The 15,394-nt window shown below is 43.2% G+C and overlaps 1 protein-coding gene across 1 annotated transcript in view; it reads right to left on the bottom strand.

The window, feature by feature from the left end:
- The window catches only part of Rhbdd1 (rhomboid domain containing 1), a 106,016-nt gene that overhangs the window by 75,436 nt on the left and 15,186 nt on the right, over positions 1 to 15,394 (bottom strand). Inside the window, exons 2-3 of the mRNA XM_051190570.1 lie at positions 12,178 to 12,686; positions 10,818 to 10,950 (exon numbers count right to left, since the gene is read on the bottom strand). Coding sequence (XP_051046527.1) covers positions 10,818 to 10,950; positions 12,178 to 12,610 — 566 coding nt within the window. The 5' untranslated portion in view covers positions 12,611 to 12,686. The remainder of the gene's footprint in view (positions 1 to 10,817; positions 10,951 to 12,177; positions 12,687 to 15,394) is intronic.

The raw sequence follows: 15,394 nt of genomic DNA, 5'->3' as shown, positions 1-15,394 counted from the left end.
AAGAAGGTAGTCAGTGAGACATTCATAACTAGGGACTGTTTTCTGGCACCTTAGTCTCAGATCTCTCAAGGACGAGGGACACATTTCTACTGTTTAAGTTGGACAGTCCAGGATTATGCTGTGGCAGCCAGAGCTGACTTGGCTGACTCGAGTAGAGACTTTAGTCAACAGTGAAGTGCCAACACTTCAGCTCACCACTTCTAGCTGATGGGTCTGTAAGGGTTTGCACATGGAATGTCACTCCGAAAGGCTCACCAGTGAAGGTCTTGGTCCCCCCGATGGTGAGACCATCTGACGAGGTTCTGGAAACTTTAGGAAGTAGGGACTAACTGGAGGAAGTGAGTATCCAGGGGCATGTCTTTAGAACTATGTCTGGTATTGCCCCAACCCTCACTTCCTATTACCACGGAGTGAGAAGCCACTGTCATATGCACCAACTGCCATAATATTCAGTATCACAAAGGCCAAGAATCAATGGGAGCCAGTGTCACAGACTAAAACCATGGGCCAGAACAAGTGCTTCTTCAAGTTGTTTGCCACGTATTTTGTCACTCAATAATAAAGCCAACACAATGACACGACACTAATAAAACATTAATTATAGATAGAACTGGGGCAGAGGCACATAGGAGCGTTTTTGTATATTTTGTTCCTTGCAATTTTTCTACTAGTTTAAAACCATCTTAGAGCAGATTTAAAATACTTAAATAGGCCTATGTCCATAATTTCTACCTCAAACGAAGTTGTACCCTTATTTTCAGTGTGAAAGATTTCCTGGAGCAGGGGAGATGGCTCAGTGGTTAAGAGCACTGGCTTCTTTCCCAGAGGACTGGAGTTCATTCCCAGTACCCACAAGGCAGCTCACAACTGTCTGTAACTCTACTTCTAGAAGATCCAGCTCTGTCTTCTGGCCTTCGCAGGCACTGCGTGCATGGTGCATTTACAGGCACATACAGAACACGCATAACATAAAATAAAAATAAATGACAAAAACCTCACATTTTCTGTTCAGTCAATAAGTAAAGGTGGCTGCTGCTAAGCCTGACCATTTGTGTTTGATTCCTGGGACCCATAGAGTGAAGGGAGAGAACTTTTAAGAGATGTCCTCTGACTAACAGACAAATAAATAAATACATACATAATAAACAAAGAATTAAAATGTTAAACAGAAAGAAGTGAAGTCGAGGATGTAATTATATCACTAGACCCAAGATAAATGACACATGGGTGTTTACACAGAAAAATACCAAGGAAGGCCTGAACATTTCCATGATCTCCCTACCACTGGATCCACTGACCCAACAGAAAGAGCACACAAAAGAAAGGCACACCTCAAGCTCCCCTTTCCACTTCCATCAGCCTGAAGCCACACTCAAATGGGTGTGGCCACCATTTCAGGTCCTCAGACCAGATGCCTACAAGGATGGGCACCTTGGGTTTCTCACCACTCACAATCAATCAATCAGTCAGTCAGTCAGTCAATCAATCAATCAATCAATCAATCAATCAATCAGTCAGTCAGTCAGTCAGTCACAACCTCTTAAAATCATTTACTAGGACACAAAGAAGACAAATCACAGTCAAGGAAATATCCAAGGACACTAGGCAAATATTCGGGCTTGAGAGCCAAGAGTTGCAAAAGAGACTGCCACTGTCAGTCCACATCAGGCAGTAATACCAGTCAGTAAAACTAGTAAATGGGAGAACAAATTGAAAAACTGCAGTAGAAAACATTAAGTAGCCATTAAATCTGAGGCTTCTGGAGTTCAGTGATTATATTAAATGCAGAAAACATAACTGTGTACGAGGGTCAGGGGTAAGCTTTAGCTGTAATTGCCTTAATTATCATACATATTATTTTTTAAAACTTTTCTGCAGTGAATAAATTAATCTTTTCATTAGAACATGGAGAAACAGGAAACTTTTCATTTTACTATTCATTCATTTTCAGCTCATTTATAACAATGTGTGTGTGAGAGCTGGGGGGGGAGGAGAGAGAGATTGTAAGCAGTCACTGACATAAGCTCATACTGCCATGATGTTCAGCTTCAAATGAGTGTGCGTGTGTGTTATATGCACTCGCTTGTGTGGGTGTATGTAAGTTCATGTAGAGGCCAGAGTCAAGATCAGGTACCCTCCTCAATCAATTTCCACCTTACATTATGAGACAGGGTACTTCATTGATCCTAGAGACTGACAATTCAACAAAGAGCTGTCCAGCAAGTTCCAGGGACATGCCTATTTCTGCCTCCCCAGAACTGGAGTTTCAGATACGCATCAGTGAACCCAATGTTTGCTTTTCAATTATTCGTGTGTATGACATGTGTATGTAAATGAGTGCACACATTCCATGATGCACAAATGGACATCTGTCCAGGGTTGGTTCTGCCCCTCTCTCCGTCTTGTTTTTGAGGCAAGTTTTCTCTTATTTCTGATACACTTGGTACTTCAGGCTAGCTGACTGGTGGGTGTCTGGTCTGTTCTTCCTTGTCTGCCTCCCACCTCCCTGTAGAATGCAGGATTATAGATGGGCATCACCACATCTGACCTTTCATGGAGGCTCTCGGGAAGGAACTCTGCTCATCATATTTGAGCAGCAGGTGCCTTTGCCCACAGAGCCATCTCTGATACTCCATATGCCCAGCTTTCTACTGGATTGTCAGGGATCCAAACCCACACCTTCCTCCTTACATGGCAAAGGCAGACTAAGCTATTTCTCCAGAAACAAGTGATTTTTAAGAGGAAAGGTTAAACTGAATCGCAGCAAGCAGTAACTGAAGACAGTTCAGCAGTCAGGTCCAAGTGTCTTCTCTACATGGAACATGCCCAACTTCTACCAGATCTGCAGGAATGGCCAGATTAGAGTGCAGCTGTTCAGGTCTGGGCCGGACTGTCTACCTTTCCACAGGCTTGGGTTTGCATGTCCACAGAGATGATTTATATACCACCTTTCCCTCAATGTGTTCCAACTCTAGTGGGAGGAAAAACAGCTTGCTTCAAAATTTCTGCCTCACTGTATAAAATCCACCTCAAGGGAGTCTTGGTCTGGGGTGGAATAATGGTTCCACATTAAGTTCTGTCCAACTGGAAGTCCTCCTGGAAGGCAGGGTTAATCTGCCAACTCCTTTATGGGACCACATAAGACAACACGATAGAAATACATAAACAGACATCCAAGGACTACAGAGGGAAAAAAAAATCCTTCCTACTCCACAAGTCTTCTCAGAACAGTTCTGAGAAAACAATTTCCATGAAATGAAACAGGACAATCATCCTTCTACATGGATTTGCCATCCAAACTTATTAGAATAATACAGCAGCAGGGCTGCAGAGATGACTCAGTGGGTAAAGGGCTTGCTGCATGAGAATCTGAGTTTCTATCTCTGGGATCCACATAAAATGCCAGGTGGTGGTGGAGAGTTAAGAGGGAGAGTTCAGCCTAAACTAGCTAAGTCAGTGGTGGCTCTCTCTCTCTATATATATATATGGTAAGAGAGGCCTAAAGAAAGAAGAAAAAAAAAAGCAACAGCCTTAGTCAATATAAAGATAAAATATGTGATCCTACACTACAAGCAGAAAATTATATTTAGTACAGAAACATGCTTATGCTGGACAACAAATGGATGCATGCCCACATACACAGGCCAATGTGTGATAAACCTAAAGATAAGGGTGGCACAAACTGAGTAACTTTTTGAAAAACAGTGCAAGTCACCCTTGAAAATTCCCAGTCCCAGGCAGCAGGCCTGGGTCCTCTTGGGGAACTACATGAACGTTGACCAAAAACTGAGAGAACAAGATGCATTCTGGAGCTGGCAGGCTGATGATGTTTAAAAGCTTTCTCTGCAAAGCTTGATTGGCTCAAATATGGCTGGATTGGAATGTTTACCACCTGCTTCTTTGCTTATACAAACCATTCATGTACATCTCACTTCAGCATCCAGTGGTTTCTGTTCATTTTTTTTTTACTATGTTATTGAAAATACATTTACTTTTCAAAAAGTTTACAAGGAAACATGACACTGGCATCTGGGGACTATGTAAACTTTACACCTCTTTCTGTTCTTTGCTGTCTATAAGCCAGTGTATTTTTCCACAAGAGGTATGTTAATGACTCTGCTTACAACTTAATAACTGCTATTAGTGTTTCTGGTGTAGGTGAGGTATGAACACACAGACAGATCTTGAGAGTTGGTGGTCATTAGGAAACCCAGTGGACAAATAGTCCTTGTCCTAATAAAATACAATAGTCAGGCAATCTGTAATCACAGCCTGTTCTTCCCATGGCCACCAACACCCTGGCAATTGAATGGGTTCTTCCATTACAGACATAGACTGACCCTATTCATATATTTTCAAGTCCAGCTGAAAAATTTAGTGGTTGATTTAAAACAGAACTCAACTTTTTTTTTTTTTTACAACCTATCACATTACTATTTTTAGACTTGACTGAGAACCCATACATAACCCTGAAACCAACGTCCTTTCAAAGAGTATTTAGCCACAAAACTGATATGCATCACTGACTCCGACTCCTTTTGCCCATTTCTCTCTGAGACCTCTCCCTGTCTTCCTTCGTTCCCTGCCTAGGTCTTACTATGAAACCCAGACTGGTCTACAAGTCAACTAAACATCTTTTTGTTCTTCTGCCTCCATTGTTCTAGGAACAGGGCATGAGCAGCCATGTCCAACCACAACTTAAAGGGCTCAAATCACAGTGAACACTGTTGCTTTGTCATGTGACTCCCAGTTCCACGCAAGCTCAATCTGGACCTCCTTTACTCTAGCTCAGTTTTCCCCAGCCAACTTCCCAAGGCACACCCTTCCCAGTCTTCCATTTTCCTCCTGTCATCTGACTCACTGCTGATGTCACACCTGCAAAAAAAAAAAAAAAAAAGAAAAAAACTCCCTAACAGCATGGCGCGGAACAGTCTTCTTAGACACACATTCTGTGGCTCAGGAATCCAGAAAGAACATCATGGGGTGGCCGGCCTGCATTCCACACGGTCTATACCCACAGCCATGAAACCCTGAGGTTGCATCTAAGGTTAAGGTTTCAAGAGCAAAGAAGTGATACTGTTGGTGGCTGAGACCAAGGAAGTTACATTTCTTACATGGAATCCAGGAACAAATATTTTCACTCATAAGATGAGTGGCGGGGGAGAAGCTGTGACATCAGCACAGTATTTAAGCTGGATTCTATTGAACAATGTGTCAAAACTCTACCAGGCTACAGATAGAGACTGAGTGGCCTAATTTAAAAAGGGCCTAATTATAAAAGGGCAGATGGGACAGGAGACACTACATACAGTCGCTTACTAAACTGGCACCCTCAACCTCACTCTTAATCCTAGAGGCAAAAATCTAACAATCTACTATGTAGATCGGTTCCTGTATGTCAACTGGCACTTAGATAAAATCTGCCCAAACTCAACTTACCTTTCTCTTCTGGTCCCTTGTGTTTCCCATAATATGCAAATGAAATTCACATCTTGGGGAGAAACTTGGAGGAGCCATCATCTGTCTGTCCAATGGGACACAGATATATTATACAGTCAGTGTTAGTAATTAGAGGGACAAGAAACTGCTCCCTAGAGAACAGTTAGTTGTTGAGGGTGACTGATCTTAATTTTACATTCCCCTACTTGAAGTTCCCTTGGACATTCTCTACTGCCTGGGTTCTGGATGCCTGGATTTAACTTCACACAAGCTAAATAAACTTACAGCGAAACTAGTGTTGGAAAGAGCAGTCTGGGGAACAGTATCTACTTTATCTCCAAGTATGTGCCACAGGGTCTTCTTGACTGAAGTATTTCTCTTTCCTTTGTGAAGGGAAACACACCTCATCCTGCCTTATTTCCTAATACCGAATAAAGACACCTTGCCCTCCATATACCTACTTAGGGTTTCTATTGCTGCAATTAAACCCCATGGCCAAACACCAAGTTGGTGAGACAAGCATTTATCAGGCTTATATTTCCACATCATAGTCTATCATTGAAGGAAGTCAGGTCAGGAACTCAAACAGGGCTGGAACCTGGAGCTGATGCAGAGGCCATGGAGGGAAGCTGCTTACTGGATTGCTCCTCATGGCTTTGTTCAGCCTGCTTTCTTATAGACCACCAGCTCAGGGATAGCACCATCCACAATGGGCTTCCCCCCACTCCAGACCAATCACGGATTAAGACAATGCCTTACAGCTGGATGTTATGGAGGCATTTTTCTCAATTGAGGTTCCCTCCTTTCAGGTAACTCTACCCTGTGTCAAGGTGACATAAGACTAGTCAGCACACCCTCCATGTACATACAGCTTCCCCTTCATAGAAAGCTTCTCAGTCATAGAATTGGAGCTAAATTTGTCTTTCACTAGACTAAGACGCCTATCATATACTTCATTTCAGTCAGCAGCTTTTGCCTAATCAGGAAGACCCTTTGGGGAAAGGAACAATGTTTTGGTTTAGGTCAACACTGCAACACCCAAAAGCATACACACAAAGGGGGTGGGGGTGGGGGAGAAGTCCTCCAGTACGCCTTTCCTCGGGATTTAATGAGTAACTGCTAGGGGTTACAGCCTTTTACAATTGAAGCATTGAAGTATCAGGTCCTGCACCCGCCAGAGCTGGAGGAGGCGTCCAGAGCACATGCTCACACAGACACACAGTCTCATAAGTGTCGTGAATGTGAGATTCAGTTAGAACTGCTGTCTCTTTCCATTTCAATCTCCTCTCTTCCACACTTCCTCCCAAGTCAGATGGGCATGGAGCAATCACAGTTTGGGGGTGGGGGTTCTAGTCAGTGGAAGCCCAGTTAAGAATACACTTAGTCTGGATTCAGTAGTGTATGTATGTGTGGGATGTGTGTGTGTGTGTGTGTGTGTGTGTGTGTGTGTGTGTGTGTATACATATAAGAACTACTGTCATTTCTGTCAATCATACAGTGCAAAACCGGCTTCCAGAAATGGCCATATCGCCTACTGTGTATGCTCACTACAGACTGGCGGCACGGTGTAGTTGTTTTGTGGCAGTGCTACGTATCCCAGAAGGATGGTGATCATGTCAGAGTCAGGACTCAGTGCCTGCAAACTCTTCCACTTGCCCAGCATGTAAAGCCACGACACTGAAGGCTAGTTTCCGTTAACTCAACTGAGGAATTGCCTCCGCCAGACTGGCCTTTGGGCATGTCTGTGGGGCATTTTTTTTTTTTAAATTGATGGTTGATGTGGGAGGTCTCAGCTCACTGTGAACGGTACCACTGCCTGCAAGTGGGCCCTAGGTGTATAAGAAAGCAGACTGAACAAGTCATTGGGAACACGCCAGAACGTAGCATTCCTTCATGGACTCTGAAACAGTCCTATCTCAATGTTGCTGCTTTGAGCTGGCTTCCATCAATGATAGACTGTAAACTGTAAGGAAAATAAACCTTTCTTTCTTGAGTTGTTTTCGGTCATTGTTTTTATCACAGTCACAAAAAAAAAAAAAAAAAAAAAAAACCAAACCAGAACAATAGTCAAGACAGAAATTAAGTAGAAGTTCCTCTATGTCAAATGTCAAAATACTCAACAGTGTGGCATGAACCATTGTAAATGTACCAGTCTCGTCATCTAATCCCTCCTCCCTCTCTCCCATCCTTTGAGGATGATGAACAGAATCAAAGAAACTTGATGCCTACAAAATGAAATCTGCTCTCGGTGAAACATTCATCTTCCTCAATCCACAGATGGAGACAACGAGGCACAGGGAGGCTGCCAGATGTGCCCGGGGGCACACAGCTAGCATGGAACTGCTGGTCTTGTCATATGTGGCCTCTGTCCCCTAGCTGGGCCACTCAGTGGCTGTCTCTCTCTAGGTACTCTTTGTTCCTCTTAACTTCAGTTTGGAGCCGAGCTTTCTGTTCTGCAGAGATTCATAATCTGGGCTGGAAGATAAGCCTTGCCATCAGATCCCCCTTACTTCTATCTGTGCTGGTGATGGTCTACCCTCCCCACCCACCCTTCAAACACAGGTCCCTTCCAGGGTCCCAGGAAGAGAAAGGAAATGAAGGAAGCTGAGCAGTCAGGACAGCAACACCATGTAAATGGGTGTGAGTATTCCCCTCCCGGGGTCAAGTTCACCCCCTGCACCATGTCTATTGGCTGCCTTTTCTGGACACGTTCCTTCATACCACTGAGAATACCTGGGGGCAGTTACCATCCATGGCTTTATGAAACCCAGAGACGCACCAAATGTTTGCTTTGATGGACCTTTTCTCCCTTCCATACACAGGGCAGCCTACATAGCGTTAACAAGAAAAGCAGGCTTTGTTCTAAAGACTCACCGTGTTTCCAATGAAAATTCTATTTGACAACCACCAGAAGGTTCACATTGGAGGGCACTGAAAGCTCTGGCTTTACCTGTCCTTTTATGTCCCCTCCCATTCCTGCTTCTCCTTCCCCCACCCCAGACCTTTTTTTTTTTTTTTTTTTTTTAAATAATCAATTTCTTTCATTTCTTGAGATTATAACTCTGTCTTAAGAAGTACTTGCTTTTTTTTGGTTCCCCAGACCAGTGGTCTCCTTAATCTGTATTTGGACACATGCCTAGGTAGATGCTTTGATATTATAAATTTATCATCCCAAACAGTCAAATCTTAAAAATCAAAAGGTTTACTCTTACAAGCTTTAAAAAGATGGGAAATTTCATTTAATTCCTGGGCTCAGGCTACCACATCCCCCACACACAGAATAAGGGTATTATGCAACCATCCACTGTCCATATAAGTGGAGATCCTATTAAAAAAAAAAAATAAGCAAAAACCATGACAAGTGCTTCAGAAATCACTGTGATTTCTGTGAGAATATTACAAGGCACTGTTTTCCAGTGGACTCATTATAGGGCAGAAGTTTAAGCACCAGAGGGGGTGATTTTCATATGAATGTTGAGTGCTGCTAGGCACAGACAAGAGCCTATCGGGCACACAAAAATCCAGGTCCACTCAAAGCAGTGGAGAAACTGTGTGGGATACGTAGAGACAGATATCACTAGACCCCTTTTCAAAGAAAACTTTGAAAATTTTGTTGGGCTTTCTTCCTTGAACTATCACAGATCTCAATACAATTGTAAATGAGTGGTGTTCAATGCCACACCTGTGGCATTTATATGCCAGCTGCCAATGGCTGCCAAGATGGAAGCATTAAAGAAGGATCCAAGTTACTAGGCCTCCACATAACACAGGGGGCATGGTCTGAAATGAGACATAGCACCCAAAAGTCATACAAATCAAAACCAAAATAAAAGCTCCCAGCTGAACAAAACTTATATAAATAAACAAGTATCTCCTTCTGTGTAAACAGTGACCAGGTCCCTACCAAAAAAAATAAGCAAACAAGCCACGTTTCCAGTTGCACAATACAGATCGTGCAAACTGAAGCTGGTAGAAGAGATGGGACTTAAGACATGATTCATCCTCTTTTGTACAAATGGCAGAGAAGGAACCGAAGCTGCAAAGCTCAGAGTGAATGGGTGGGTGAAATCAGGGGGTGAGATCAGAAGGGCTCTGGCGTCTACTGGCAGCTATGCATCAACTTCCACATCTCTGTGTCTTCATCGGTCCAGGAAGAGCCTTATTGGGATTAGAGGTCCAATGGTGGTTCTTGGAGCCCTGCAGAAGGGCCTCTGAGGAAGCCACATTAACAAAGGAGTAAAGGCAAAGGAAATAGAACAGGGCCTACTGTTGTGGAATATTTTGATCGTACTCTGACACTCCTGACACTGCCTATAAAGTTTACTTTGAATCAGAGGACAGAGCAAGCTACTGGCTGACCAAAATTAGCCATACAGGTTCTGGAGGACCAAGAACATATAGGAAGACATGGTTGAGTAGTAGGATGGGGCTTAGAAAAATTCTTGGCCTTTTTAGAGCAAGGAAGGAGGGAGGAGGTCGCTAGTCATTTTTTCCACAGCTTCTCTGATCATTCAAGCTCTTGCCCAATATCTGACTCCTGAGTTTTTATTGATAAAGAATAATTAGATAAATGCTTCAGCCTACGGGCTACCTCTTAACCCCAAGTGGGTCAGAGTTCGATCATTTTGTTATTGTCTTGTTTTTGAAACATGTAGCTGAGGTTGCCATCCTCCTTGCAACCTTGCAATCTAACTTGTAATCCTCCTGCCTCAATCTCCTAAATGCTGAGGTTATAGCCTGTACCACTACACCCAGCAGGGTCATTCATTCACAGTGTAAAAAATTGCTATTTATAGAGTTCATTCCCTAAAATAAGAAAAATAAAAAATAAGAAAAATTAAAAAAAAAAAAGAGAGTTCATTACCAAGACAAATTTCTAGTTCAATATGGCCCCAAAGCATTAGACCAGAGTGCATGGTATTTTGTTAAGTCTTCCTGTGGTATCTGTGTGGTTCTATAGAATATTGTTATTAGAATTCACTACTGACTGGTTAATATTGATCCTTAAGTCTGTACACAATGACCTCTTATTCCTAGTTACAGGGGAAGAACCTGAAACTCCTAAATTGCACAGTTCAGTCGCTGATAGGACTCAACCTGCAAAATGTCTAATATCAAAATTGTGAAACTAAAATCTGTTTTCACAGTTAAAAAATAAACTCCATTGTTAAAAGGCAACTTGTTTTGTTTTTGTCTTAGTTTCTGAGACAGGGAGTTTCTCTATAACCCAAGTTGACCTCAGATTCCTAAATGCTGGGGCTGCAGGCTAAGACCACATAAAAAATAATAATAACAACCTGTTCCCTCTATTCTTTGAACTTCTTCTCAACAAGGATCATCAAGTTACTCGTGTTTATCTCCTGATACTAAAGACTTACCCTGGGGTGCAGAAGTGAATGGCCACCAGCTCTGCCCAGCAAGCGAATCTGTTGGGGACAGGAAAGCCCAAAATGTTGACAACGCCGCCAGGGCAGTAATGATTGCTAAGAACTTTCAAGGCAAACAAAACTCCTAGAAGAGAACAAAGAACACATCAGTTTCAGCAATTCAAATCATAGAGAATCACCGGGCACAAAGACAGGAAAACTATTAACTATTATACCCAACTTTCTGCTTTGGAACACAGAGTGATTCCTTTGATAGATCCCAACATGGAAGTTCAAACTTATTCCAAGCATAGGACACAGACAGTGGGAATGGGTCACCAGCAATGGTATCAAACACCAAGGAACTGTCCCTTTAAAGCAGCTAATTTTATGGTACATGGATATGAAGACTGAACAAATATCAGTAACACATATTCCTGTAGTCTCTATGGACAAACACTGAAAGCAGGGTGTATGTACTTCAATGGAGCTGGAGTTACAGGTGACTCTGAGCCACTTACCGAAGATGCTGGAAATCAGACTTGGGTATATGTGTTTAACTGCTGAACCACTTCTCCATCATCATTGGATATTTAATGACATTATTGAGAGGCACAAGTAACATCATTCTCTCAGTAACCATGGACAAATTCAGTTCTCTCCCTTCCAAGCTTATGATGTGTAAAAGTAACTGTGGAAGGTATCAAGTACAACATGCTAAGATAAAGGTGGCATGGTGTCCTCTAGACTTGTTCTTCAGGAATGCATACAATCCTTGGGTGTACTGGGGTAGAGGAAGACTGACTTTCAGAGATTTCATCTGCAAGGGGATATACACAGTCAAGACCTCATCTGCCCTGGGATGCTTTCTGAGCCTTGGGGACCAGCTCACAGTGAACCCCAGACTTATGTAGCCCCTTGTTTGCCTATAGGTGACTTGCTTAGTATTCCACTTGCTTAGTATTATATGTTGCATACAAGTATATTAAGCCTCACTGGACTCAAGACAAGTTGGTAACCAGTGTACCCTGAGCCTGCTTCACAGGCATAATCAGTTTTTGAGAACACCCTTTTGTAAAGACACCCATGATTCCCTCCACAGGGTTACCACGAGGGAGCCAGTGGCATACCTCCAGTACTAGAAAACATCTTCTAACAGGCCCTCATCCTAAGTGCCCAAGAATGCAGATGCAGCATAATGTGGGCAGCCTAAACAATGCCTTCGTGTACCCCAGTCAGTTTGCTCTTCAAGATGCAGGCCCCACCAATCATTAACCACTCAAGATCCTGTCCCCTTATCAACTAGGAAAGGAAACAGGCAACCCCCTCTCATGGCTCTCACAAGTGTATCCTGAGAAAGGGTCCACCTTACCTGAGAAACCAACTGCACAGTTCCTCCTGAAGTCGGGCTGATTCATTAATTCAGAAAGCGTGAACTGCAAGACCAAATACACCACCCCCGTAAGTAGGGAGAATGTGGTGACAATGTAGGCAAACCATCGGCTCCCCAGCCGTCTCTCCAGCTTTATTCCTTTCCAGAGCATGGACACCATGTTGAAATACAAATGCCAGTCGTCTGCATGGTGCAGGGGAGAAAGCAGTAAACGCTGCCAGTCTTTTTGCTGGTAACACTTTTCTACGCTGATGCAGGAATAGTACAGGGGCTTCAAGGGATTCAGGAAGAACCAGACGTTGAGAGCCAAGGTTGCCAGAGTAACAGGTGGAACATTATTGATCCCAACATGGAACACTTGAGAAAGAAGCATAAGGAGCCCGACATTGATCCCTCTTGATCTCCGCTGCATGACTGGATATCAGGAGCACAGATGGAGAACTCTGTTGCAGGATTGGAAACCCAGGGAGGCATGCAGGGAACAGCACCTGAAACACACAGTGAGGGTAATGCCCATCAGGTAAGAACCGTATGCTGCAGTACACTAAGGCGCATCCTACGTTTCATCCCAACAGAGACATTCATAGCTTTCTTCAGGCCACATTCTAAAGTAGAAATTTTACCCCAGGTCCCAGTGGACTTACGGACGCACACGCAGTATGGTCATGAATTTGTAATGTATCTTCCTTAATTAATTACTTAATTAATTAAAAGGTAAGCCTGGCAACCTAAGTTTGGTCCTTGGACCCATAAAAAGGTGAAGGAGAGAACCAACTCCACACAGTTGTCACTTGATCTACACAGTGCACACCCACAATATACACATCATATACACACAAAATAATAGTAATAGTAATACTAATAGAAAAGACATGGGCTAGGGAGCAGGGTCAGTGTACAAGGCTTGCTATTTAAGCATGAAAACCTGAAACCAATCATCCAGAATGAGAACCAACATCCGAGGCTGCCCTCTGACCTCCACAGACATGTCACAGCACATGTGTGCTAGCACTCACACGTTAAGTCATACACACACATCATATACATGGGCACATACATATTTCATACATTAACACACATCATATACACATAAAAAACATAAAAGTGACAACTTGGATGATGACAACCAACCCACAAAGACAGTATGCAAACATTAATTTTAAGCAAATCCTTCCCAGGTCTCTTTATCTATTATTTTTAGCAGAAACACTCAAAATGCCAAAAAGCAGGTTTGTGAACATGTTATGGCCTAACCCAATTTTCATACTACCAGATGTCAACTCCACAAATTCTCAGTCATGAGATTTTGAAAACCTATCTATGTGCCAAATCCTAGACTGAAAAATGCAGCCCTTGTTTATAAGCTCACTTGCCACCAAGAAGTAAGTCAACCACTGCCACAGGATGCTGTAAGCACAGAGAGGAAGGTCCACGGACACAGGCACGCAATTCCACTGAAGATGGTGACAGACAGGATTAGTGTCTGAGAGACTGCATCTGAGTTAGTGACAAGGAAGAGTTCCTTGTGTCAGTGTTCCTCCACCCTCTAGACAGAGCCTGGCATTGTGACACGCTTTGGATGACAGAAAGTAGAGGGGCAGATGATACAAGAAGCCCAAACCTAGCCCCAAGATACACTGCAGGTACCTGTTCCTGTGTGGGCTAGAGTCTGGGTTAGTCGGTACAGGCCTTTGTCCTCCAATGGTCCTGGTCACTGGCCAGCTAACTCAGACATAAAGCTGTCTAGCTGACACAGATGTAAAGCACAGCCCAGTGAGCCCACCCTAGCTGGAACCACAGAGAGATAAGTCCTGGAGGTGGCTGGTTAAGCACAATTGCTGATACGGAAGGTATTGACTTTGGAGTGGGACTGGTTTTTGCTCAGGAGAAGTGAGGACAGGGGGTGGAGTGAGCAGAGACAGGCTAAAAACAGGTCTATAAAAAGGATCAAGGGTTTGGAAGGAAGGACAGAAAGTGGGGGGGGGGGGGTGAGGGCATCAGGAAGAGACACAGGCAGAGGAGGTGACACATGTTCAGATAAAGTTCATTTACTGATGTATGTTTTCACATGGAGATTTCTCAGCTCCCAACTCCAGGTAGCAGTAACTAGACAATACATGGACTTTATAGAAATGACAGAACTATATTTTAATTGAAAAGTAAAATATTTAAAAGGAAAAACGTGTAAAAGCTTCTGCTTAGGAGCACCATAAGCAAGCCCATATAAACTGAAACAACTAGTAATATTCCATGGCTGTTAGAACATTCTAGAAGCAAAGGAAGTACTTGGAAAGTGCTAGTCATATCACTTGTGTTGAAATCAGTACAACAAAGGGCAGAATTCCAGTAAGGTTCAAATGTACTCTCAACCCCCAAACTGGTTATCTTCCGGTTTCTTATTTTTCTATATATTATATAATGAATTCCAATCATCTTCACACCATCCCCTCCCTCCTCTCCCACTGGCACCCCTTCTAAACAAATCTCCCCTCTCTGTGTACTTCTAGGTTTTCTTCTTGTGAGTTTAGAGTTACTTACGTGCTCGATTGTGGGAGGAAGTTATTGAGTGGTGCAAGTGCCATTCATCTATGGCTGCACCATTGAAAAAAGTGTTATACCCCACCACCACCACAAGCTTTGATTGCTGATAACCCTTTGGGGGAAGGATGTGGCCTCACTGGTCCCTACTTCATCCATGATGAAGTGTTGATGGGCCCCGTCGTGTGCAGATCTTGTGTAGATACCATGGCTGTAGTGAGTTCATGAGGGCAATGGCTGTGTCACATCCAGAAGATGTGTTACTTCACATCTCCCTCCCCATTCTCAGCTCTTACATCCCAACCACCACCTCTTCTGAGATGTTCCCCGAGCCTCCAGGGGCACATTATGGTGATCTTAATGAGGATGACTCCTATAGGTTCATAGGTTTGAATACTTGGTCTCGAGGCGGTAGAACTATTTGGGAAGCATTGGGAGGTATGGCCTTATTGGGTTTTAAAAGAATCATGCCACTTTCAGTGTGTTCTCAGACTCATGCTTTTGAGGTTTAAGATGTGAGCGCTCATCTATTCTGGCTACCATGCCTTCACACTGCTGTCATAGATTCTAACCCACTGGAACCATTAGCCCAATTAAATGCCTTCTTGTGTAAGTTGCCTTGGTCATGGTATTTTATGGAAACAAAAGGAAAGCTAGT

Source organism: Phodopus roborovskii, unplaced genomic scaffold (assembly GCF_943737965.1).
Source record: "Phodopus roborovskii unplaced genomic scaffold, PHOROB, whole genome shotgun sequence".
Taxonomy (NCBI): domain Eukaryota; kingdom Metazoa; phylum Chordata; class Mammalia; order Rodentia; family Cricetidae; genus Phodopus; species Phodopus roborovskii.
The sequence above is the reverse complement of the archived record's forward strand: the minus strand, read 5'-3'. Positions and strand labels throughout refer to the sequence as shown.